Consider the following 24,377-nt stretch of genomic DNA (forward strand, 5'->3'; position numbering starts at 1 on the left):
CCTATATATATATATATATATATATATATATATATGTAAAAAGTACAGCTCTCTGTCTCCATATAAAGCAAGAAAGAACTGGATACCTTTCTTGTATGAAAGACAGGAGGTTGCTGGGTGCTGAACATAAACCACTGAAAGAAAACTGAATGAAGCTCCACCTTTCAGGGACCCTGCCATCAATGTTTTGTTCTCATGCCAAATACCTGGACTATAAAAATCTGCCTATAGGCCAAGAAAAAAACACTTCCCTGGAAGGATATTCAAGTGACTGCTTCATGGCAAGATGGAAATAAAAAAGGGAAGGTCATTTTGGATCTTCTGCCTCATTTGGAGCTGTTGCCAGGGCAAAGAACCAGTTCAAATAGGTAAGAAAATATCTAATTCTCAGATTATTTGCTCACATATTGCTTTCCATAGGTGACAACTACAGCTGTAAAATGAAAATGTGTAAAATCTTTATGTAAGAGCTGTAGGCATGTCAGATACTGTTTAACTTTATACATTTTAATCCTTAATGTCAACCATTTAAGTTTTTTACTCTTTTTTCTTTCACTACTAGTTAGTTTATCAACTGGTTTATGTCCTAAGTGACTAATCTTAAAGGGGAGACTCTCTGGATGCAGTTTCCATCATTAAAAAAAAAAAAAAGTTGGCATTCTTTTCAACTCATTTCACATATATTTTTTACAGAAATATGTCACCATAATGCCTGCTAGGCCTGATTGAACAGTATGAAATATTGCATTAGGAGTAATGACATTTTTTTGTGGTCTGCTGCACTGTTACCTCTTGGTTTGGTTTTGAATGTCTTACACTTTTCCCAGTTGCTTAACACACAAACAATGTGACAGTTATTGTTGTCTTAGAAGTTCTAGCAACTCCACTTCCAAGAATAATCAAACTTTCCCATTTCCCCTCATTATTGTGTAGAAAAGTGCTAAATTACCCTACTCCACTTTAGTGCTGCAAAAACCTAGGGCAAATTAGAGTCCCTTTAAAAAGCTGTTTCTATAAGGACTTCTTGGAACTCCAGTTTGTGTTGCACATTTCTAACATCAAGATCTGAATTTTTCAGTGTTCCCATGCTTGTTCTTAGGTAGGAATATTTAATCATATTTCAGAGTTCACTGAGTATATTAATGAGTGTTTTAATTTGATCTATGATGCATGTTGCTATGTTGATTTTCCTAAATGTGCTGCATAAACAACACAAAGAAATTTACCCAATTTCATTTGTGATTCTTTCAGATGAGTCTAGCAGAAAAACTAAAAACCTTTTGTAGCAAACATATCTTATTTAGTTCAAAGTGATTGATATTGGCTTTGCACAGCTCAGCAGTATGAAAACTATTTTCTGAAGTGATGTCTTATATGCACTTATTGTATCAATACCTTTGACATCGGTACAACTCAGAGGTCCAAGACACAAGTTTTGTTTGAGATGAAAAACAAGTAGCTGACTGCTTCTGAGCTGACTGCTGAAGCTGGTGGCAGACTCAACTGCTAAGATCAGCAGTTGCCATTTTGCTGTAGAGTCATGCTACCTGTGGTATCTCCTGGAAGGGACCCAATTCAAGACTTTGGACCAAATTCTTGTCTGTGTTAAGCAGCAGAATTTCAGAAGTAGAAATGAGATTTAGGCAGCCAGAATGGGATTCCCCTCACTTCACTTTAACTATCTACATTGTAAATGTATCTACAGTGTAAACATTGATGGGTGCCATCCACATTGGTGCCCCTCAGCAACATTTGTAGACAATGGAGAGAAACATGCAATCTCAGAGCATCTTCTTCCTTGGTAGATGTGTAAGGAAGTGTAATGGCTTCTGCTTCTCATTATAAACTCCAAATGAGCCTGGACTCATCTTCTCATGTTGGAGGTATCACTGTCATGGAATTCAAAAGTTCAATGAGATGAAACTCCTTCCCACAAGCTAGTATCTTCAAGGGCTTAGTATTTTTTGCCTTTGAAAAACTCTCCTTTAATGCTTTCAAGAACAACAACAAAAAAGCAAAGCACCTTATGTGGGGTGAATTTCTAAACTCCAGTCCTATGACTCTTTCTTTAGTCCAGGTCTCTACTGTCCATAGGAGTGAATGTGCCACTTGGGGCAATTTCCACTTTCATACATTTGACCATGTTAAATTCACTTTTCCTGGAACCTGCACATACGTCTTCGCTTCACACTGCAATGACAGCTACCAGGACTTTAACATCCAGATCAGGCGCAGCAACAAAAATAGCTTCCTGATCTACTTCACTGTCACCATTGATGGAGTGATCTTGGAAGTGAAGGAGACAGGCATCACAGTGAATGGGAACAAGTGAGTAAAGACCATACTAGTGTTTCTTGTGCATCTGTTTTATCGCAATGTATTAGCAACAAGTGGCCTGTCTAGAAAGTGGTCCTGTTCTACAGAGGTTCAAATGGCTGTGTATGATATGTTCAAAATACTTTGAACAGGCTGTTGTGAAGAGTCTACCCATAGCAGTGAAGGAGGCAAGAAATGTGTAAACTGCATCTCCCAGGGATCAACATCAACATGATAAAAAAAAAGGCTAAAAAAAAAAAAAAAAAAGGTGTAAGTTTCCTTGATGTTGCTATGTTTCGTGAAGGAGATAAAATCAACACTTTATTTATAGAAGGTTTTGATTTTGTAGAAACTTTGCATTTTTTTCTTAAAACATTATTTCTGTGGTACAAACCCTACTGTTTTATGTTGCTGTCCAGGGATAGATGGTGCTTTTAGAAAAGGTTTTATTTTTCCATATAGATTAGTCTAGAAAATGGCACTCTTTCGCAGATCAGAGCTTGTCTTGGGATCTTCTTACACGAAAGACAGAAGTTTCAGAAGCCAAAATCCATGCCTTTAATTCCAATCTGAAACAAACCAGAGAGCAAACTACAAACAGAAGTGTAAAAACACTCCATAAGTAAAAAGTCATATGCAACAGCAGCTGAAAGTTGGGTACAATTTCAAGGGCAGGCCTCATGAGAAGCTCAGTGACCTGCTCCAAGCATATAGGTCTGAAGGGCCAAGGCAAGCTTTGACTCTGGGCAAAACCCTCACAATTTTGTTAGAGAGAAAATTGCAAGCATATGGGCTGTCTTGTCTTGACAGCCTTCTAGAAACAAGTAAATATAGAATAGCATTGCTCAATTATAATTATAGTAGCAAAGCACAGATATGTCTTCTAAATTAAAGGGGCAAGAAATATCCTATCTTCTAGGCATTTTATGATTTTCAAAGCTTTTCAGGGTTTGGGAAAATGAATGGTAATTGTCTTGGTGAAATGAAAAGTAATGTAGGTCTGAGTCACATCAGTATATCAGTAACAGAACAGACCTCTTTTCACACCTCTATGAATCCCAAATGTCAAGGAAAGCCTTGGAGGGTTGATAAGAAGCCACAGTATCCTCATGTGGAAGGCTGTTTTCCCAGTATTGTGATCTTGCTCCTTAAAACCTTTTGGATTACGTCCTCAGGATATATAAACAAGCAGAGCTGCAGTGGTATCAGTCAAGTGGGTAATGTAACACTGACACAATCATGACAAAAATACATTGTGTTGTGGATTAAGGTTGGTAAAAGGTCACAATGTACAAGGTATCCATATCTAAATATAATGCATTGTTTGGATAAAAACTGACCTTGAAAATTATGTCTCTGTGGGTTATTTAGCTCCCTTTGACTCTAGTTTTTCTTCCTATATCTCTGAGAGGTTTTAATCAGTGTTTTTTCAATGTAATCTGTTTTGTTCCCTTCAATTTCCAGGATCCCCATGCCCTTCAGCTTGAAGAGCATCCTGATTGAGGACACTTGTGCTTACTTCCAAGTCACTTCCAAGCTGGGCCTGACACTGAAGTGGAACTGGGCTGACACTCTCCTAGTATGAACAGCCAGTTAGTTGTTTTTCTTTTGGTGAACCTCATCAAAGATGTAAAGCAGAAGTGGATGCAGGCTCCATGTTGTATGAGATTGTAGGGGGGGAGTTATCACCGTATCCATAACCTGATAGGAATGTACCATACTAGGTAATAGTTTCATGGGCCAGGGACATGAAGTCACAGTCCCCAGGCATTCCCAAATGATTTTATGGAAAAAAAAGGTGCCACTGTTAACCCTGGAGGTAGCACCTCTCTGGTTATCTGTGTCCTCCATGAGGCACTGGCAGCAGCACAGCTAGTCCCTCCATCTCTGACTTGATAGTTAGCCTCTGTCTCAATGCACATTTTGTGTAGGAAACTAACCTGTCTGGCCAGATCAGATCTTGGCCTCTCTCATTCCAAAACCTTGGCATGTGGGATTTCCTCTCTATACATCCACCACAAAATAACCTCTTCTGCAGTGGTGTACTTGCACTTTAGGGTGTGAACACTCATCCTCCACAATCAGGACTGAGAAATGAAAGCTGTATGTCATATTTTGCAATTCAGAGAGACAGACAGAGGGTAGAAGGTGAATAGAGAAAAAAAAAATCAGGAAGCAACTAGGTGGTATTCAAACTCAGATTTTAAAAAGTATTTGCTTCCCTTGTATTAATTAATACCTACACTATTACAGACTCCACCTGTAGAGTGGACAAAATTTTAGGCTGACACACTTGTAGGAAAAGCACTGCCTTTTTTTGGTGGACCTGAGTGACTCCATGTAGGAGTGATTAGGTGCAATAGTGCTAACCTGGTTCTTTACTGTCCCCGATTATGGGTTGAATAAGTCAATCTGGACAGACCCACCCCTAGAATTGCTGTGAAGTTTTCTATTTAGCCTATGGACTAGAAAAAGCTGTAGATATGGCTAAAAGCTGACCAGAAGCTGCTTCTTCACAGCATCCAGCATCAGAACACAGTTATCTGACCTGCCCAGAGTGGGACTGTGGTACCTTGCAAGAGACACCACATGTCTATACAGCAGCATCTCTATATTGGGAAACACTGGTCCAAGGATTAGTCCAGTGTTGAGCTTGCTTCAGTTATTTCTTTAGTAGGTAGGAATGACAATTGCTAGAGTATTATCTTTCCATTTAAATTCAACCTGTCCACAGGTAAGTCTTATGGAAGGTCTGTGATGGAAAAGGAAGCTGCTGGAAATTAGTAATGAGCATTTCTGCTACTGTGTTTTTCAATTGTGAATCACTTTATAACATGTACTGCTGATGTGGGGAAAAGCCTTTAAACTCTGAGTTTGCTCTTTGCTCTTGTTTTGTAGCTGGATGTGGAAGAAACATACAAAGAGAAAATATGTGGTCTGTGTGGGAACTATGATGGCAATGAGAAGAATGATTTGATTTTGGATGGTAGGCCATCAATACAGAATATTTATATAGAACAGAACTGTTAATATGTGATGTGAAGCTTGACATCTGTTTCCTCTGAGCAGGATTTCAGGTTTCCTGGCAGACCTTGTGAAATACGCAAACATTTGCTTATACAGGAGATGTATTTTAAGAGGTTTTGGGATGATTTGGGCTCCTTTACTGTTCACAAGTTTGCAAGAGTATTAAACCTTTTGGACCCAAATTAGTTGCCTGGCTATCATGCAGCAACATTGACAGGTTTCCCACTGAAACTAGCAAACTTTAAGGACTTTGTAGTATCAAATGAGGCACAAGTGCATTTTATGCCCTATCATTTTCACCATTTTACGGCTGGGTATCAAGTGGAATTATTTTTACCTCTATAATGACATGAAAGTATCATCACTAAGTCAGAGAGTTTTTACTGAGCATCTTTACAGAAATCATTGTGCCATCCACTGACACCTTCAGATATTGCAGTGAACTGGAAAGAGGCCAACACAGCCGATAGCTGAGGCTATAATCCTGTGGTATGAGCTGAAAGAAACTTGCATCCTGGAGTACGAGCTGCAGGACTGAAGCCAAAGACATAGCATCATCCCTTCATGTAATACCTGGGCTTCTTAAATCACCATAAAAATATTATCATCTATCTTACCCATTCAGAAAGAATCCTGAGATTTTATTTAAAATAGCACTTGTAGTGACAGATTTGGGGTTTGCTTTAATATTAAGCTTTTTGGATGCATCTGTGCCATGTTTCTGCCCCTTAATTCACAATGCAATAGGTAAAAACTAAAGCTGGCTTAAATTTTCCAGAAGAAACAGTTTGCTACTCAGAAGCATTACTCTAAGGAAAACAGGCTCTTCTTTTATGCATCTGATTCCACAGATAACAGGTTTCCACACCTGGGGAACAGGTGGTCTCTCATATCCCTCCTTTGGGCTCTGAACACATCCTGCCTGCCCAGGTTAAGATCCACTGCACCTAAAGGACCAAAATGCCTTCTCACTTTCAGACACTTTTCTCTTTGGGGAAAAAAAAAATTAGGATGTAAAATACCATTTCTGAATGGAGCAGCTTTTCTTGAAACTTTGTTCTTCATATTCTTGAATGTCAATTAGATCCTTGCCAAATCACATTTCAGAGAGCTCAGGGCTTTAGAAGGGCTTCTGTTTCAGAAAGGTTTGTGGTAAAGCAAGTGAAAACAACACTTTTGTGGAAGTCATTCTATCAAGCCTGCACTTAGTTAAGGTACAGAGTCATTATTGGAGAATAGACCTGGTCAGAAATCTATTAAGCCTTAAACAAACGAACAAACACAAACAAACAAACAGAACCCCCAAACCCAAACAAGCAAACAAAAAACCCAAAACCAAACCCCAAAAAAACACCCCCCAAAAAACAAACAAGCAAACAAAACCAGAGAATGGTAATTTATGCACACACATTTCAAACTTTGTTAGAAAGATTTTTCACATCTAGGCTCAAAGTTCTGGTAATGCTTTGAGAAAATGCACTCTTCAAGCTAGTGTATTGGTTACATGCATATATTGTGTGCCTGTCTTCCTCCTGCTCCCTCTTCCCGCCTTCTCTAGCCTGTAAAAAGTAATAGATCTCCAGATTATTACAAATATAGGCATCTAAGGTTGTACTTTTGGGTGTGACAGAAGAAAGCAAACTAAGATTTGTGACCATTACACATGCAAATACAAAACTCTGCAAGATCAAATACACCCATAATGAAAAGAACTCTTTGGAAGTGATGAGGTACAACAGAAAGGTCAAGAGCCCCATGTGATTATAAATGTCCAGACTGACAGCAAGCCCTGATATGTGTGCCAGATTCCTGGCTCTAGCTCAACAGAACTTATATCAGGCTGTCATCCTCTATAATATGGATACTGTGGTTAAGTCTGGGCATTTGGTGAAGAGCATACTGCCTTAGAGCCCAAAGACTAAGTGCATCTTTATAGCTCATTAACTGATCTTACGAATTACAAGCAGTTACTTAAATGCGTGTGGGGATTTTGCAGGGTATAAAATGCATCCCAGGCAGTTTGGGAACTTCCACAAAGTAGAGGATCCATCAGAAAAGTGTGCTGATTTGAGTCCAGATGATCATACTGGAAGACACCCTAGGAGGGAAGACAATAGATGCAGTAAATATGTAAGTATGTGTGAATAAGAAGTATAAACTCTCCCAAATTACAGCCCTGAAGAGACTGTGTTGAAACAAGTGTTAATTACAGAACACGCACTGAACTGGATTTTTCAGGCATCTACCCATAAATCTGAGCAAAATGTTGATCTTAAAGCTGAAATAATATTCTATTATACTGTTAAATAAATAGATAGTGGGAAAATACACGGTGGAATGACAGCTTCTAATCCAAGAAAAAGGACCTCATGACAGAAGGTTAGACTGGATAATCTCCCAAGGCCCCTTCCAACCTGAATTATCTTGTGACTCTGAAACTGTGTCATCAAAAATTTGGATGCACATCCATAAACCCAGAAGTTGGTAAAATTTCAAGTATTACTTTTCCTTCTCTTCTTTTTTACAGAAAAAAAGGTGTAAAAAACTTATGTCCCATTTTGGAAATTGCCCCAAAGTGGTTGCATTTGATGACTATGTGGAGACCTGTGCTGAGGATATGTGCCACTGTGCAGTTAATTCTTCTCACTCTGATTTGGTTTCCAGCTGCATATGCAGCACTTTAAACCAGTACTCTCGAGACTGCGTCCTCAGGAAGGGGGACCCTGGAGAATGGAGAACCAAAGAACTTTGCTGTAAGTAACTACTGCCCTGGAGATTTCTTTCAGGTTACGTATACACACGTGTTTCAATTCGAGCAGAGCAAAGCTAGGAGCTCTGTTACCTACCATGAATCAGTTTGTGGCAGTACTTTGACAGAAATATTTTTAATGGAAAAGCTTCTACAAATTTAACTTGATTTTTGACCCTTAAAGTAGAACTGTATCTTAATATTGTCCCTCTTTTCCTTATGGCTAAGTTTTCTCCTATTCTTTTTTGAATTTTACCATGCACAGTTAACTTATAAATAGTCTTGTTTAAAATGTTGACATCTAGTCAGAAGAAGTCACTGAGAAGTCTAAAGTGTTTGTCCTCTGCTTATCATGTGCTTTCATACTCAGTAGTTGCAGCTACCAAGCACGAAATCACTTTAAATCCAAGGAGGAAGGCTACAAGTAGTTCTCCCAAATTGCTGGTGTGGATTGAGATAGAAAATTAATGCCAAAATGACTGATGCTTCAGGCAAAAATAAACTGTTATGACTCCATAAATGATTCTAGTGTCTTTTGCTTGTATCATGACCAGCCAATCTTGAGCTAGTAAAATAACATGAAATAACTCATATTTCCCAAAAGTACAGTTTTCTCCAAAGAGTAAGAAGTAAAAGGACCCCTAAAAATTTATTTTAGGGGTTAAGCAAACATGACACATCTGGATAGAAAGTTTTGCAAACAAGATATGGGGGAAAGGAAGATGAAGACATTGGGTAATGATACAATGATTGGAGAGTTCTTATAAGTATGTCATTAACATACCCCACTTTAATTTGGTCTTGTAGATCAGGAATGTCCAAACAACATGGAGTACATGGAATGTGGAAATTCCTGTGCTGACACATGTGCTGACCCGGAAAGGAGCAAGATTTGTAAAGCCCCATGTACAGATGGCTGTTTCTGTCCTTCTGGTAAGGCAGTTCACTTTTTCCAATGGATCAGAAATATCAAGGGCAAAAGGTGTCCCCTTTCAGTTAGAGGAATTTTTTTTTCTTTAACATTTTACACTAAAACCAATGAATAAAATGTTTCTTCTAGCATAATTTAACAATTTTCTTATTGGAAGAACTAGATCTCTAAAGATTCAAGATCTAGACACTGGAGGAGGGAAGGGCAAGATTTCTAAGGACTAGACAGAAAAAAAATGGTACTGATGTGGAAAGAGGAGAGATGCTCTCTAGACAATGAGAGTGCAGCTGAAGATGTCTGGTGAACTGTCTCCCTGTTACAAGGCTAGATCTTGCTGTGGCTTAAGTCACACATAATATAAATGTATTTCCAGGTATGTGCATGTGTAAGTTTGCACATTAAGTAGAGGCTAAGATGAAGGTCTGATTTCTGTTAGACTCACTATTAGAAAAGGATGGAAACTGGCTCACAATGTTGTAGTCTGGCACTTGATAATCCTGCTCACAGTAACAAATCCCAGTAACATGCAGCGTTATTCCTTGGGTTTTGCATTGCTTTCATTTGAGCTCTAGTAAGAAATGTTTCCCATCCATTAACACCTGAAATGGCCTGGTGTGGTGTTTTCCTTATATCTCACTCTTTTACAGAAATGCTGAATAATCCAGAGTTTTTTCCTTACTCTAATCTACCTTGATGGTGTTTCTCAGACTCATCAAAGGAATATTAACTAGCCAATGTGTCTGAACAGGAACTATCCTTGATGACCTCGGTGGCAAAAAATGCATCCCCAGAGACAGCTGCCCCTGTATGTTTCAAGGCAAAGTCTATGCATCTGGAGGGACTTATTCCACTCCCTGCCAAAACTGGTACTGTTGTGAAATTGATTGTATTAACAAGACAGAGGCATTTATTTTTTTATTTCAGAGCATTGATGAGTTGCATTCTTGTTATTTTCTCCTTTTTTTTTTTTTTTTTTTTTTTTCAAACTGTTCCTAACACTTGTCTTAAATAATAATGCAAAACCTGGGTCTGATTTTCAACAGTATAGGAAAACTTAGAGGTAGTCCTCACAATGGTTACCACTTCACTTGGAATTGCCAGCAAAAACTGAGATCAAGATTTCAGAATGCAGAAAAATGAGACTCTTCACTGGTTAGTTCAGAGGCACTGGCCACTAAAGTTAGGCAAGGAGTCATACCATGTTAATGAGTTACATTTCCAACCACCTCTAGATCTGTCAAAGGCTCCTTCAAGGCCTAAACCTCAGAAGTCTTGATCTTTGAGAATGACTTGATTTAGAAAATACACTGTAGCTTGAACACATCTCCAATCTGCACCAGTGAAAGGTGATAAGACTTCAGGTATATTATTCTCAACACAGTTTTATTTCTTACTCTGATATTGATCTAGTTAATTAACAGTTGTATGTGTTATTTGAGCTCCTGTGACACAGCATTTTTTCTGGACCACAGGCCTAACCTTTACTATAGGGAGGAATGAAATACACTGTAGCATATGGTGCGGTAAGTCAGATGTTCTGTTTACAGCTTTGGATTGAATATTTCCTGCATTTTGAGCAAATGCTTCTCAAAACCTGCCGTTTTGAGGAACCGAACTTGATGGGCTCTGGGTGGTTCCCATCTAGCTACATCCTCACTTACTCCTCATGACGCCTGAGCTAATGTAGCTGGGCTGTTCTCCTGTGGCACAGCTCTAAGAATTGTAACTGCTCATTATCTTGGGTCTTCCACTATTAGTTGTTTAAATGCTGCATCAGGACCTTGCTAAACAGTTCCATCAATAGCATAATATGTTGCAAGGTCCTGCTTGAAGAGGTTATTTCTTTTTTTAAATAGTCAAATAAACAATTTAGATCCTGAAAACCATTTCTTACTTAACCAGCTCAGTGTATCTCTGAAGGAGCTAGTACAAAGCCCAGTACAGTTAACCTTTTGCACTTCAAGAGTGTAATATAAAATCTTCCTCACACAGGGATTTAATAAGCAGTAAATAATGAGCTAAAAGGGCAAGGAGGGCACAATCTATGCAAGTTCAGATATAGATGTTATCTCATCTTTTCTCCTTTAGAGTTGTATTTATTATAACTGCTCTTTTTTTGGGTTTTGTACAGTACTTGCAAAGGAGGCCACTGGAGCTGTATCTCTCTGCCCTGTTCTGGAAGTTGTAATATAGATGGAGGATTCCATATAACAACATTTGATAATAAGAGATTCAATTTTCATGGCAACTGCCATTATGTGTTAGCTAAGGTAGGAAGAATCTCCCATTTTACTCCTAAATCTCTTGAGCAGTATGAGGCATATGCTGTGCTAGAGCCTCAATCCAGCAAAGCACTTCAAAACGTGCTCAGTCTTAAATGCCATAAATTTTCCTATTTGCAATGGATTGCAAGTCAATTGCTTGATGCTCAGCATCAAGTTTTGCAACTTCAACATGATTTTCTTTTTTTTAAATGAATTAATTTTCTTATTGGATGTATTAGTGTAGATTTAAGCATTTATACTGAAGTTTTCTTCTTGTATGACTGTCAAAAGAAAGTGGACAAGCAAAAAATCCTGCAAAAAGATTGAATTCCACGAGACTGTCTGCAAATACACAATTCACGGAGGTTGACAGCAAGGAAACAGAGTGCAGAGGAAAGGCAGTGAACAGTATTGATTTCAGTAATGAAATAAAACAGTTTGCAGTTGGAGATTAAATGCTTCAGTTCTTTCATTATTCCATTTTAGCCTTTCAGAGACACCATTTTTCCCTTCTAGCTCCCTTCCTGTAACATGCTAACAATGTCTGCACTTCTCTTTGTCACATCTTTTCAGAATACTGATGACACATTTGTGGTGATTGGAGAGATCATCCAGTGTGGGACATCAAAGACAATGACTTGTTTAAAGAATGTACTAGTCACACTAGGAAAAACTGTAAGTAACTTACTTTAATTAGTGACACATAATACGTCACACTTATGTAGGTTCAAAGATGAGATTTCTTTAATGCTGTGGACTCATTTTGATCTGTTGCAGTCCTGAGACTGTAAGATTAATACCAGCAGACGGTGTGGTGCATGCGTTTATTGCTTTTGTTATAGGAAAGTTATTTCCTTTCCAGTTCTTTTCAATTCTGGTTTTGCCATTTCTTTAGAGATGGATGGCTAAAAATTATCCTTGTTGTCTTTCCCTTTCTTTTTCATGACTTCAAAGTTTTTCACTTGTTTCTTTTTGAAAGATTGAGATTTCTATAAGAAAAGATCCCCTTCTTTTTACAACAGTTCAGAGTCCTGAGTCCTGGGGCTTTTCATAGTGTAATGAGTGAAGTAGCCGAATTTTTCAGAGGCCAGAGGCTTCTCCTACTGAATATCATGTCATGATTCAAACCGAATTCAGTGGAAGCTGAGTTTGGGCTGGTATTTATTCACTACTAAAGTTATACAGATTTATTCTGCTCACCTGGTATTTAACTGGTTCAGCTGAGGATCTCCAAAGGACAGGTCAGCCTACCTAAGGTATACAGTGTTCTTCTGGAGTATCCTGTCTCCCTCCATTGGCTACTGAGGGAGTTTGAGTCAGATAGCTTTCATTTTGGGTATGCTACATTTCCAATGAGGTGGATCCAAACTTACATGTAATATCTCACATGAAGTTCTCTAAAAGATAACTAACCTCTTAGACATATGATTAGGTATGTGCGACCACTCAGACAAAGGGGTTTTCATTTTTTGTTATGGCCTAGAGATTTGGTCTACATTACTGTATGGCATCCAGACACCGAGTGGCCATGTTTTGAAGACACTGTTTCTTAATGCTTACAGAAGCTTGTGAGGTTACCGTTGTCTCATGTCAAGTGCATTCACTACTGTGGGCTTTTTCTTTATTCTGTTTCCCTACAGACTATAAAAATATGCTCCTGTGGAAATATCTACATGAACAATTTCATTGTGAAGCTGCCAGTAAGTAAAGGTAAATGTCTTCATTCACATCTTTCTCAGACTAGCCTACATCTGGTTACAGTGGGATTGCTGATCCTTTCTCTGAAAAAAATAGGATTGTGCCCATTGTTAGGTCTTTTGACTAAGGTGGATACTAGGTCTGGGATTCCTTGGGAATTCCTGTGTTACACTGGATGCACTGGTAAACAGAAGCTCCTAGTTACTCAATTTCATAAAGACTTGCAGGTGCATGCATTTTTTTTTCTTTTTTTTTTGTTCTTTAGATGGCATCACCATCTTCAGGCCCTCTACATTTTTCATCAAAATCTTGAGCTCAACTGGAGTACGGATTCGAGTGCAAATGAAACCTGTAATGCAGCTCTCCATAACAGTGGATCATTCTTATCAGAATCGCACATCTGGTAGGACACATCCCGCTCTTTCAGTTTGCTCTTGAACTGAGATATAGCTGCTTGTCTATCACTTTAAGTGAACAAATTATTTGATCTTATATTGTGTCTGGTATGTCAGAACCCCTGGTTAAATCTATATCCCTATTGAAACAAAGTGTTCAGTAAACCCTTCAATATGCTGAAGAAAATTAGACAATCTCTGTGATATTTAGTATGTACAGGTCTTTTAGACTCTTATCTTTAAAAGCAGGCCCTGGTCAGAGACTTGCAAGATGCAGATTATGTCCTTGGTTTTGCCACCAGCCTTCTGTCTACATCATTTAAGCTTTTTGTGCTTCTGTTTCTTGTTTGTGTAATGGGATTACATCATCTCTCTCTGGTCTGTTTTGTTTTGCTTTTGCAATTTCCTTTGCTTACAAGCCTTTGGGGAAGTTGTGTTTACTGAAGCTGTGTTTACTGACATGCATTTAAGCAGCCTCCAATCTGTGCTATCATTAAATGCTACTGTAAGGTGTAAAAATAATAATTATACTCTAAAGACAGGGTCCTGCCTGATTTGAGGTAACATCGGTAAGTTTCTGATGGAAAATGGGCTTCTCTCAGGCAAAGTCCATTATAGAGCTAAGACTGATCACCTGGAAGCTATTCCCTTTTCTGCTCATGTAGTGATATCTTCTCTTATTTTGCTCTTTTTTTTTTTTTTTTTCCCTGCCACCCACACAAGGTCTTTGTGGCAATTTCAATAACATCCAAACTGATGACTTCAGAACAGCCACTGGAGCTGTGGAAGATTCAGCTTCTGCTTTTGGTAACTCATGGAAAACTAGAGCCAGCTGTTTTGATGTTGAGGACAGCTTTGATGATCCTTGTTCAAACAGTGTGGATAAAGGTAGCAGGCTTTTCATCCCTGGATTATCAGTGCTAAATAATTTTCATATGACAAATAACCAAAAAAGCTTTAGAAATTTCATAAACATCAAAAGCCACTGACTTCGAGGCTATTACTAAAGACAACACATTAGGTTTTGCAGGTCTTTAAGGTAACATATTTGCTTTTAGGAAAAAAAAGACTGCACTGGTGGAGTAAGAGCCAGTTCTTCACTGATGACTTGAAAAGCACACACAGCATCAATGAGAACAATTTAGGTTTAAGGCAGAGTATACTCAGTCATTAATGTTTGAGCAAGATCTTCATCCAATCTAGGCTGGTAAAGCTGTGCTGAAGTCAAAATGAATAAGATATCAACAGTCTTGACTTCACCAAGCATTGTACTGTGTTAGATGCCCTGTCTGGTTTCTCACTTCGACTGGGTTTGGATATATTTGTAGGATTCAGACTGTACTCTTTGAGGTATTGCAACATGTAATTAAAGCTGCAGCTCATAATCACACAGTTCACTGATTATTACATGCTTGATGTTATTGCTGGACCATAAGGAACAGCCTGACTGTAAAGAATTAGGAAAGTTTGATGGAAAACAAGGAGAATGGGTAGTTTTTGCAGATGTTCTGCAAATCCAGCCGCAGTAATAATGTTAGTACTTGGAAGGTGAAACTTTTCTTTTACGGAGATGGTTGATCACCCATCCAACTATATTTATCATCTTGATATGTTAATGCCTCATATTTCCTTCCACCATTATCTGAACACTTCAGGGCATTCCAGTTCTGTGTGATACCTGATAAGAATATTGATTCAGGTAGTAATGTGGTTTAAGTGACTATGGACAATGATATTTTTTTCCCGCTTCAGAAAAATTTGCCCAGCACTGGTGTGCTCTTCTGTCTAGTACAAGCAGTGTGTTTGCTGCCTGCCATTCTGTTGTAGACCCATCTGTGTACATCAAGGTAAGGCACTGGTCTAAATGTGTGGTTTAATCTAGTCCAGAGACTGATCTGCCATGAAGGTAGTCTGGCCTAGGGGAGTAAAATAGGTTACACTAATGCCTGTTTACAAAGAAGCTCACTGATGTCAGTGAGAAAAATAACAAAATGAGTGTTTACACAAGATACAATGTTTCTTTTTGGCTGCAGCCCTAAAAATATTCAGTGACTGCCATCACTGACAGTTCTGTTATGTGATCCAGAAGGATATGAAAAAAATGGGTTTAGAGTTTCAGAAGTCTGTTCTCTCTTTGAATATCCAAATCAATGTTTCTGTATGAAATAGAACTGGGAGTTTTTTCAGCCCCATGGACTCCCTCTGACTATTTTTGAAATTCTCATCTAGAGAGAGAATATATCTGATGCTTAAATCATCTACATCCCATTTATTGCTGTAGAATCATGTTAATCTGCGTGTAGTTAGAATGCAAGAACCTTCCCATATGTATTCTTGGTGTAGAGATATATAATGCTGTTGAGGAAGTTGGCTGAGCTAGAGAGAGATGCTGCATTAATATGAATAGTACGGAAGTTTCTGCAAAAATATACAAAAATCATATAGGATGTGTGTGTGATACAACTTACTGAGAATACCTGAACCTGAAATTTTGCCTAAAATTTAAAGTATCTTGAGGTACCTTTAAAAATATGGCTTATATTTTACCTCTTCCAAGTTTCTCTCAGAAAATATGTCTGCTTGAGAATTCATGTTAACTGTAAGTAAAATAGGCGTTAGTAAATTTCAATTAAGGAAAAATAATAACCCGTTTCTTATGGATGGACATATCGTCCTTGCATATACATAGAATCACAGAATCATTTTGGTTGGAAGAGACCTTTAACATCATCAAGTCCAACCATTAACATAACACTGCCAAGTCTACCTCTAAACCATGACTGTAATTGATTTCCTGTTCTTTAGGTTTGCATAGTATTTTATTAACATACATTTTCTCTTAGAGATATTACAAATCAAGTTTCATTGGTAATAATAGTTTTTAAAAAATATATTGATTGACTATTTTTTATGTGATATCTATTTCCCTGTTTCTTCCGTGAGCTGGTCATAATAATATCCATGTCTATTTCTCTCCCATAGAAATGTATGTATGACACCTGTAATGCTGAGAAGAGTGAAGTTGCACTGTGTAGTGTTCTCTCTACTTACTTCAGAGACTGTGCTGCAGCAGGCGTGTCCCTGAAGGGCTGGAGACAGGGCATCTGTGGTATGCATCCTAAAATACCTTGGGTAGGGATATAGGGAAACAGCTTCAGAGCCCACTTTGTGGCAGTCAGTATATTGTGTGCTTAGTCATCAAGTTGGTGGGTCTTTGAAAAATAGCATAAGCATATATTCTAAAAAAACCCTTCTGATGCCAAAATTAATTCATGTCCACTGCATAGTCCTTGTTTATTGAAAACATGCCAAAGTGAGACTGTTTTGTAGCATGGGTTACACTGAAATCTGTGGTCTCATGGCACAGTAGGTAATATTGACTCAGTACAGTAACCTTGGGAAAAAATGTTAATGACTTAATCAGTACAATCATTTTAGGCCCTGTTTAAGAAGAAATGATCTTTTGGGAACATGACTGTGATAAGATTGAAGGTTGAGCTATTCATAAGTGAAAGAATAAATGGGCCAGAACAGTCACTCTCAGCAGTCTGTCCCATTGTGGGGGCTTGAAAAGGTTCTTGCAGCTCCTGCAGCTGTGTCCAGTTGTGGCAGGCTGCAAGTGGCACCCCAGGCAGGTTATATCCCAAAAGGATGTGTACCTTGCATTCAGTAGAGTTCATGAAATAAGTAAGGCCTACTTTCTAACTGTTGACAGGGCATGTATGTGATACAATCTTTAGTGGAAGCATGAATCATTACTTGAGTTACTGGTTACCCAGAAGACCATTGGGGTTAGTAGCCTCTACTATGTCATGGCACTGTTTTTCTAGCCCTCCTTGTGCAAGCTAGCTTGAAGCTATTTTACATATGCTCATGTTCTCTGCAATCACGCTTCCAGTTGTGATGAATGTAGTCCAAGATTACGAATCTGTGACCATGAGTACTAAAACCAAACAACCTTTTCCTTACCAGACCTTGTTTTACTGAAATTGATCTTTTTCTGCTCTGAAAAAATTAAGGAAGAGAGTAAACACGTTATTTTATTGAATTGATAGCTAACAGCCGAGACATCCATTCAGAGAAATTTGATATAAAGTCATGTCCAACATCTTTAATAATATCTTTTTTATTTAACCTAATTTTGTTTACAAATACCAGTTGCTGCATCTTCATGGTACACCTGTAAAAATAGGAGAATATGACCTGCGTGATTTATACATGGGATATTGTGTCTGCTCCAGCTAAGAACAAGAAACGAACTGGTTTTTGTTGGTGGAAGTGGTGGTTTTGAACGTATACAAAAAACCTAGCACACTAACTAATCTAAGAAAATGTGCTATGGCTGTGGACTGGAAAACCATACAGAGCGTTGTTTAAGCATGGAACCTACTGCTGGTACAGTAATAACATTGTTGCAAAGTCGATTAGCACAACTGCCCATGAACAGCTCCCCTGTACATCCTAGTACACCTGAGTGTATCTGAAAACCAGCTGTGGGGTTAAATCTGCGGAACTGAGATAGAAAGAGGTCTGAGATTACTAGATCCCCAGTTCTCATTGAATTTCAGAGGAATCTGGATGTCAGGCTTTCTTGAAAACCACAGCCTTAATATGGGAGATATTTCCTGACAAAATTTGATGTCACCCCTATGGATCAGTACTGCAGATTTTATGGCAGAGTTTTAAAGGTGTTTCTTGGTAGCCTCTGAAAATTAACTAGGTTTTCACTGTCTTACAAGGTCAGCTGAGCTCTTTAGATTTTGGTGTTTATCTGGTCCACCCAAAGGTCTTAGAGACTGATGTTTCTTTTTTTCCCCAGAGGATGACAACAAGAGTTTTCATCAAGACATTTATGAGAATTCAAACATGCTTTCTTTGATAGCATCCAACGATTAGCAGATTTTCTTGGCACTATCCATTTAACATCAAAACTTATCAATTAGCAAATATTCTCATTTTTGAAATTATTCCCAGCCAAGGAAATCATTAGTAAAGGACAGAAAATTAATTTTTAACTGCAAAGGCAAGTCAGAAGTTATTGGTTTCAGTCCTTGGCATAAGATAGAAATGTAAATTGTACAAATTACAAAATTATACTGATTCCTGTATTCAGTTAAGATACACCCTGCTGAGTATTTCACTAATCGGTGTCACATCATGAGTACTACATGAGTGCTACATGAGTACATTTCCCCCAGAGCACTGAGAGATAAGATCTTCTAGTTTGAAAAAAGTGCATTTGTGGATTCTAGAGTGCGGAAAGCTGCACTAACAGCACAAGTGATGATTGCACAGAGAAGGACATACATCCATTTTATTTCTTTTGCAAAGATCCCTCTGAGGAGTGTCCTGAGACCATGGTTTATAACTATAGTGTGAAATACTGTAACCAGTCTTGCCACTCGCTGGATGAACCTGATCCACTGTGTGAAGTTCAGATCGCTCCTATGGAGGGCTGTGGTTGCCCTGAAGGGACCTACCTCAGCGATGAGGAGGAATGTGTAACTCCAGATGACTGTCCCTGCTACTACAAAGGCAAGATTGTTCAGCCTGGCAACTCCTTCCAAGAGGACAAACTGATGTGGTAAGCTCCTCTGATGATGCAAACGCTGCATACCTGGAGGGCATAAGGACTTGCTGGGGAAGTCTCTACTCTAATCCCTAAATGGTGTCATTTTACCATAAGGAATAATGATAAATTTATCTTAGGTTATAACAAAAGAAATATTCCCCTGGCAGGATGCACAGCCACAGCAAAGAGTAACATCCCATACTCCTGCTAGTGAACAAAAACTCGAAAACAAGTGGGAGCAAGTTTTCTAGAAGACAGAGGACCTCAGAAGGAGTTCTTGGATTTGAAATGAAAAAGCAAAGTAAAAAACACCCTGCAGTACACCATCCTGCAGACTGTTTATAAATAAATAAAATAAATAAATAAATAAATAATTGATTTTTTAAAATGGTCCAGGAGAACAAAACAAAACAAGGTGAAGCAAAATCTCAGCTTTTAAACTGAGTTTCTTGAGAGAGAGAGAGAAAAAAAAAAAAATATATATAAAAGTTTTTGGGAAAACACAAAACCCAACACAATTAATTCACATCTGAAGTGAAAAACAATTGCCACTTTCTTGTTTTCAACCAGTTCAGGGCAGCAATGCAAACAAATACCAGGGGAAAGCTGTTTTATTCAAACAAGTTATTTGTATCATTAGTTGTCTAAATATTCTCTCTCTCTTCCAAATACCATATGTTTTTCTGAGGAGGCTAGACTATTTTGCAAACATAGATTCATTTAGTAATTTGAGAGGTCTCTTATTTAAGAAACTGTTAGTCTCATCTCACAGAGTAGAAAATAGATGCTTAGGAAAAAACTGATTTAGGGAAAACACACAGTAAACCAGTGGCAGATGAAGGAAGAGTATTTTAAGAGCTGTGTGTCTTAATCTTCTTTCTGGAGATGGTAATTAATGTCTGTGAACCTGATAGTTGTACCAAATATTCATTTTGATAGGAATTTTTTATTTGTGTGACTAGTGAAGCTTTACAGTGTCTTTCTCTCTAGTGAGAGATAAATGTGCAAAGAGCTGATGTGTTTCATTTTGTGGAATCTCTTTAGCAAATGCATTCAAGGAAGATTAGACTGCATTGGAGAAACTGTCCTGGTAAAAGGTGAGATTTTGTTAAATTATGGGATTATGGTGTCAGCTAGTATTTATAAAGTTTTTCTCTGTTATCTTTCCTTTCTGTAACATTTTAGTATTCTGCATATTTTTGCCTTCTTCCTGAAATGTGCTAGTTATTGATAATAGCTATCTTTGTAGAAGTGTTACCAGACTTGCTGAATTCTGGAAAGATGAAGGTCTTTCCCAAAATTTAGAAGTTATCTGGCTTCTTCTAAGCCGATGTTGGTGGGTAGGAGCAAAATCTAATAGAAACTGTAAAAGGTGCCCTCTGAAAAGCTTTGTTCTGTTTTACAATTGCTGATTGCATCCTTATTGCTTTCACTAAATTACCTTCCTAAAATGTTTTTGTCCTCCTATAGATTGTCCAGCTCCTATGTATTACTTCAATTGCAGCTCTGCAGGTCCCGGTGCAATTGGATCAGAGTGTCAGAAAAGTTGCAAGACACAGGACATGCACTGCGTAAGGACTAGCAGGAGCATGGGAAAATGTGATTGTGCATGTATGATTGTCCTTAACAAATGCTGATGGTAACATATTACAGTGTTCACAGACCAGCTACTGATAAAACAGCAGCTATAGCTACCCACATAGCTGTGATAGTTATAGCTTGATTATTATGAACTTACAGTTATGGAACTTTAAAAAAAATGCATAAGTTGGGCATCCAGAGCCAGCCTCTTCTGGCTCCCTGTACTTCCTATGCATTAACTAGTTGCCTTGTGTTGTATCTTTATACATGCAGTATGTCACAGAATGTGTTTCTGGCTGCATGTGTCCTGATGGGCTCGTATTGGATGGCAGTGGAGGATGTATTCCCAAAGACCAATGCCCATGTGTCCATGGAGGCCACTTTTATAAACCTGGGGAAACAATCAAAGTGGACTGCAACACATGGTATGTTATTCCAGGAGCCTTGTTTTATAACAAAGGCTGTTAAAATTGTCAGTGCATAGTGCATCTGTGGGGCATGATGTATTTTGAAGCCTTTCTCTTCATTGTTAGAGCCATCAGGCTTTAGTAAAGATAAAAGGAGAAACATTTCCTCTCTGCAACATGCTACATGAGCCTGCACTTGGGAAGAACAAGTACCAAGATCTTTTGCCAAACGATTTCCACCCTTTTCTGCAAATTGCAGAAAGGTTTGGAAGTGCCAGCCTCATCCAAGTTGATCTGTGGGTGGTCATTCCACAAGGAGGAATTGAGTCTGTGTCTGTTGGCCACAGCTGAATCCCAGAAAATGATTGAATTTAGAGGAGGGAGGAATTGCAACAATCATCCAGTGACTTGCAGTGTTTCTAGGTGCGCAGCTCTCAAATAAGATAAATGAATGCTCTAGTCGCTCCAATTGCTGGCATAGCTCTACCATAGACTTCACTGTTACTACTGATTATGGGAGGAAATATGCTTTGAATCCTTACTCATTATTTAGTGAAGATGAGACTGTATAGTCCTGCCAAGAAAATGCACAGAAAACAAGAGCCAGAAACACTTAGATCTGATCACAGGCAACCAAGCTTAACATGTGAAGCCAAACTCTGATAAGCAGTTGTTGATATAACAGAGGCCATTAAGAGGTTTTATTGCAGTGAGGGCTTTGTATTCTTATGAGAACAGGGCACACATAGGAAAAAAATTGCAGTGTCTATGTCAAGAGGATAACAACTAAAATTCTCTGCCTGTGGTCCTCAGGAACTGGAGGTAAAGTTTATCGGGGAAGACAAGAATAATGGTGGTTGACACCACTGTAGTCAGGAATAGAACTGGCCACATGGTACCTCACAGATTAATATTCAGAAATGATTGAAATACTCAGTCTTTCACCTTGAATTTACCTCCTAAATCCCCACTGTCTGCTACTTAATGATTTTAAACATATTTGAAGGAAAAAACAGAATAAAAATAGACAAAATTCTAATGTGCCTTGGTAGTAAAAATGAACTTTCTGATTAGTAAGCCATCTTGTAACATGGTCTTAGAACAGTTGAGAAGGTAAGCCTGGAAGAATGACAGATGATGGCTTTCCTTGCAGTACTGCAAAAAACAAATCTTTGAATCCCTCTGCCTCTGTTTGATGTTAAGGAAAAAAACATGCTTTGTGCAGAGACTTTGATTCTTTGCATTTTTCCTCCCAGCACCTGTAACAAAAGGCAGTGGAATTGCACAGACAACCCCTGCAAGGGAACCTGCACTGTGTATGGAAATGGACATTACATGACCTTTGATGGGGAGAAGTTTGATTTCCTGGGAGATTGTGACTATATCCTAGCTCAGGTACACATTTTTTTTTGTTTTCCTATCCATGTGCTTTTCACAGCTTCATTCTGAGTAGGGTCCATTCTGAGGAATTAAAGGGCTATCCCATGCAAAATAATTAACATTGATGAGCATAACCTATTCCCCTCCTCTTGTACCTAGAGAAGATATTGAGATTTTCCAAACAAACCAATTAAACCTCAGAAGTGACACAAGAGGGCACTGTGTGATCCTAAATGGTTAATTCCGGGGTGGAACAGCCCTTTCCTAATTTAATCGCAGCATCTGCAAGGCAAAGGAATTGGTGTGTTGAAAAGCTAAGTGTTTCTCTCAGCCAATCAAGACTGACAATATTATTGTTGTGACAGAGGATGCAGACGTTAGCATGTATAATTGCATGGAATGAGACAGTACTCAGTGAGATATTTTGTTATCCTTAAATTTCAATCAGTTCTGATAATTTTAAGAAAAAATAATTTTACCTTTTTGACTGTGTAGGATTGGTGCTATGAAAACCTCAGCTTTTTCCATAGCTTTTCTTTTTGAAATTCCTCATAAAGTATGAACCTGCCAACAGGTCAGCTGACACCAGATTCTTCTAAAATAGATAGAGTTTTGATGAATAAAAAAGGGACAAAATAGCAGAAGTCAGATTGAATTGTCATTCATTTAGAGCCCTTAAATTGTTGAAGACTAGTATACTTGTCTGAAAAGATCTAATACAACATTATCTATTTTTCTAAGGATTTTTGCCCCAATAACATGGATGCTGGCACCTTCCGAATTGTAATTCAGAACAACGCCTGTGGGAAGTCACTCTCCATCTGCTCCCTAAAGATCACACTGATTTTTGAGGTTTGTCTAGAACTGGTTATAACTTAGGAGCTGCAGCCTCAGTTTTGTAGCAGTTAGTGTGGTATTCCCTCACACTCCAACTTACTTGGTGCTAGAAAGTACCTATGGAAGTCAAAGAGCCTGAAAACAGAGGCAGACAAGCTGGGAAAGGTTTAGGTATTTGGTGTTAAGAGGTCTGGACACTTCTGCAGGTGATGGCTTAGATACAGGGAGTCAACAGCACTCTATGTGTGCATGCGTGTGTGTGTTTGCATCTGTGACTTAGTGGTATAGGAGTAATGGTAAAGTTTTTAAAGGAGAATGTTTCTGTATCATGATTTGAGCATAAGGCAGATGCAACTAGAGAGAGAAGTGTTTCTTCTCTCCAGCTTAGACTTAGCATTTCCCCAAAGTATACACAAAAGAGATTTCTCCCATAGTGGGAGGTCAGGGGATGGTGAAACAAAGGAACATGACATGGGGTGTTCTAGCATGCCCAATTGCCTACGCACTCAGGAGCTATTGTGCCAGCAGAATAGATTCCATCTAGATTGAGGACAATGTCTGTGACCATGAGGTAAGGTTTGTCATGCAAGAGCAGACGTTTCCCATTAAACTTGGTGGGTCTTGTCTGTGGCTCACATGTCTGGCAATAGATGAAGATGTAGTGTGAAGAGTACAGAAAAATGAGAAGAAGAGGTAAAATACCAGTGCTGTTACACTAAGTTTTCTGCTCAATTTCCTTCTGTGCACTGTATCTGTTCCTTGTAGAGCAGTGAAATCAGGCTCTTGGAAGGAAGAATTCAGGAGATAGCCACTGATCCGGGAGCTGAGAAGAACTACAAAGTGGATCTCAGAGGAGGATATATCGTGATTGAAACAAAACAAGGGATGAACTTCATGTGGGACCAAAAGACTACTGTTGTTGTTCATGTGGCACCATCTTTCCAGGTCGGTATGGGATGGACAGAGAGTTATCACTTCAAAGTCAAAGTTACGCATCCAGAACTGGAGCCTCAGTTTGAAAAGCTGGGCTTGGAAAAGTGGTTGGTTCAGTGGACAAGAAGGAACAAGCAGGCCATGTCTTGTATCCTATTTCATTGTTCATTAAGGATGAAACACTTCAGAATATTTGGAGCTAGAAGTAAAGCCAGACACTTTGCTGTATTGGAGGGCTAACAGAGTGATAATTGTCGCTTGAATTACAGCTTTTTTTAATGCTGTAC

At 38.6% G+C, this 24,377-nt stretch overlaps 1 protein-coding gene across 1 annotated transcript in view; it reads left to right on the top strand.

The window, feature by feature from the left end:
- Positions 1–286: 286 nt before the first annotated feature.
- The window catches only part of LOC308041215 (mucin-5B), a gene marked incomplete at both ends in the record, with an annotated part of 46,210 nt that continues 22,119 nt past the window's right edge, over positions 287–24,377 (top strand). Inside the window, 22 exons of the mRNA XM_080345744.1 lie at positions 287–368; positions 2,073–2,328; positions 3,781–3,895; positions 5,215–5,302; positions 7,340–7,473; positions 7,871–8,096; positions 8,900–9,025; positions 9,772–9,889; positions 11,155–11,293; positions 11,861–11,962; positions 12,928–12,997; positions 13,251–13,388; positions 14,104–14,268; positions 15,133–15,227; positions 16,363–16,489; positions 18,712–18,964; positions 19,997–20,049; positions 20,423–20,523; positions 20,807–20,958; positions 22,197–22,335; positions 23,062–23,172; positions 23,923–24,102. Coding sequence (XP_080201870.1) covers positions 287–368; positions 2,073–2,328; positions 3,781–3,895; positions 5,215–5,302; positions 7,340–7,473; positions 7,871–8,096; positions 8,900–9,025; positions 9,772–9,889; positions 11,155–11,293; positions 11,861–11,962; positions 12,928–12,997; positions 13,251–13,388; positions 14,104–14,268; positions 15,133–15,227; positions 16,363–16,489; positions 18,712–18,964; positions 19,997–20,049; positions 20,423–20,523; positions 20,807–20,958; positions 22,197–22,335; positions 23,062–23,172; positions 23,923–24,102 — 2,970 coding nt within the window. The remainder of the gene's footprint in view (positions 369–2,072; positions 2,329–3,780; positions 3,896–5,214; positions 5,303–7,339; positions 7,474–7,870; positions 8,097–8,899; positions 9,026–9,771; positions 9,890–11,154; positions 11,294–11,860; positions 11,963–12,927; positions 12,998–13,250; positions 13,389–14,103; positions 14,269–15,132; positions 15,228–16,362; positions 16,490–18,711; positions 18,965–19,996; positions 20,050–20,422; positions 20,524–20,806; positions 20,959–22,196; positions 22,336–23,061; positions 23,173–23,922; positions 24,103–24,377) is intronic.

Source organism: Nesoenas mayeri (genome assembly GCF_963082525.1).
Source record: "Nesoenas mayeri genome assembly, chromosome: 5".
NCBI classification, from domain to species: domain Eukaryota; kingdom Metazoa; phylum Chordata; class Aves; order Columbiformes; family Columbidae; genus Nesoenas; species Nesoenas mayeri.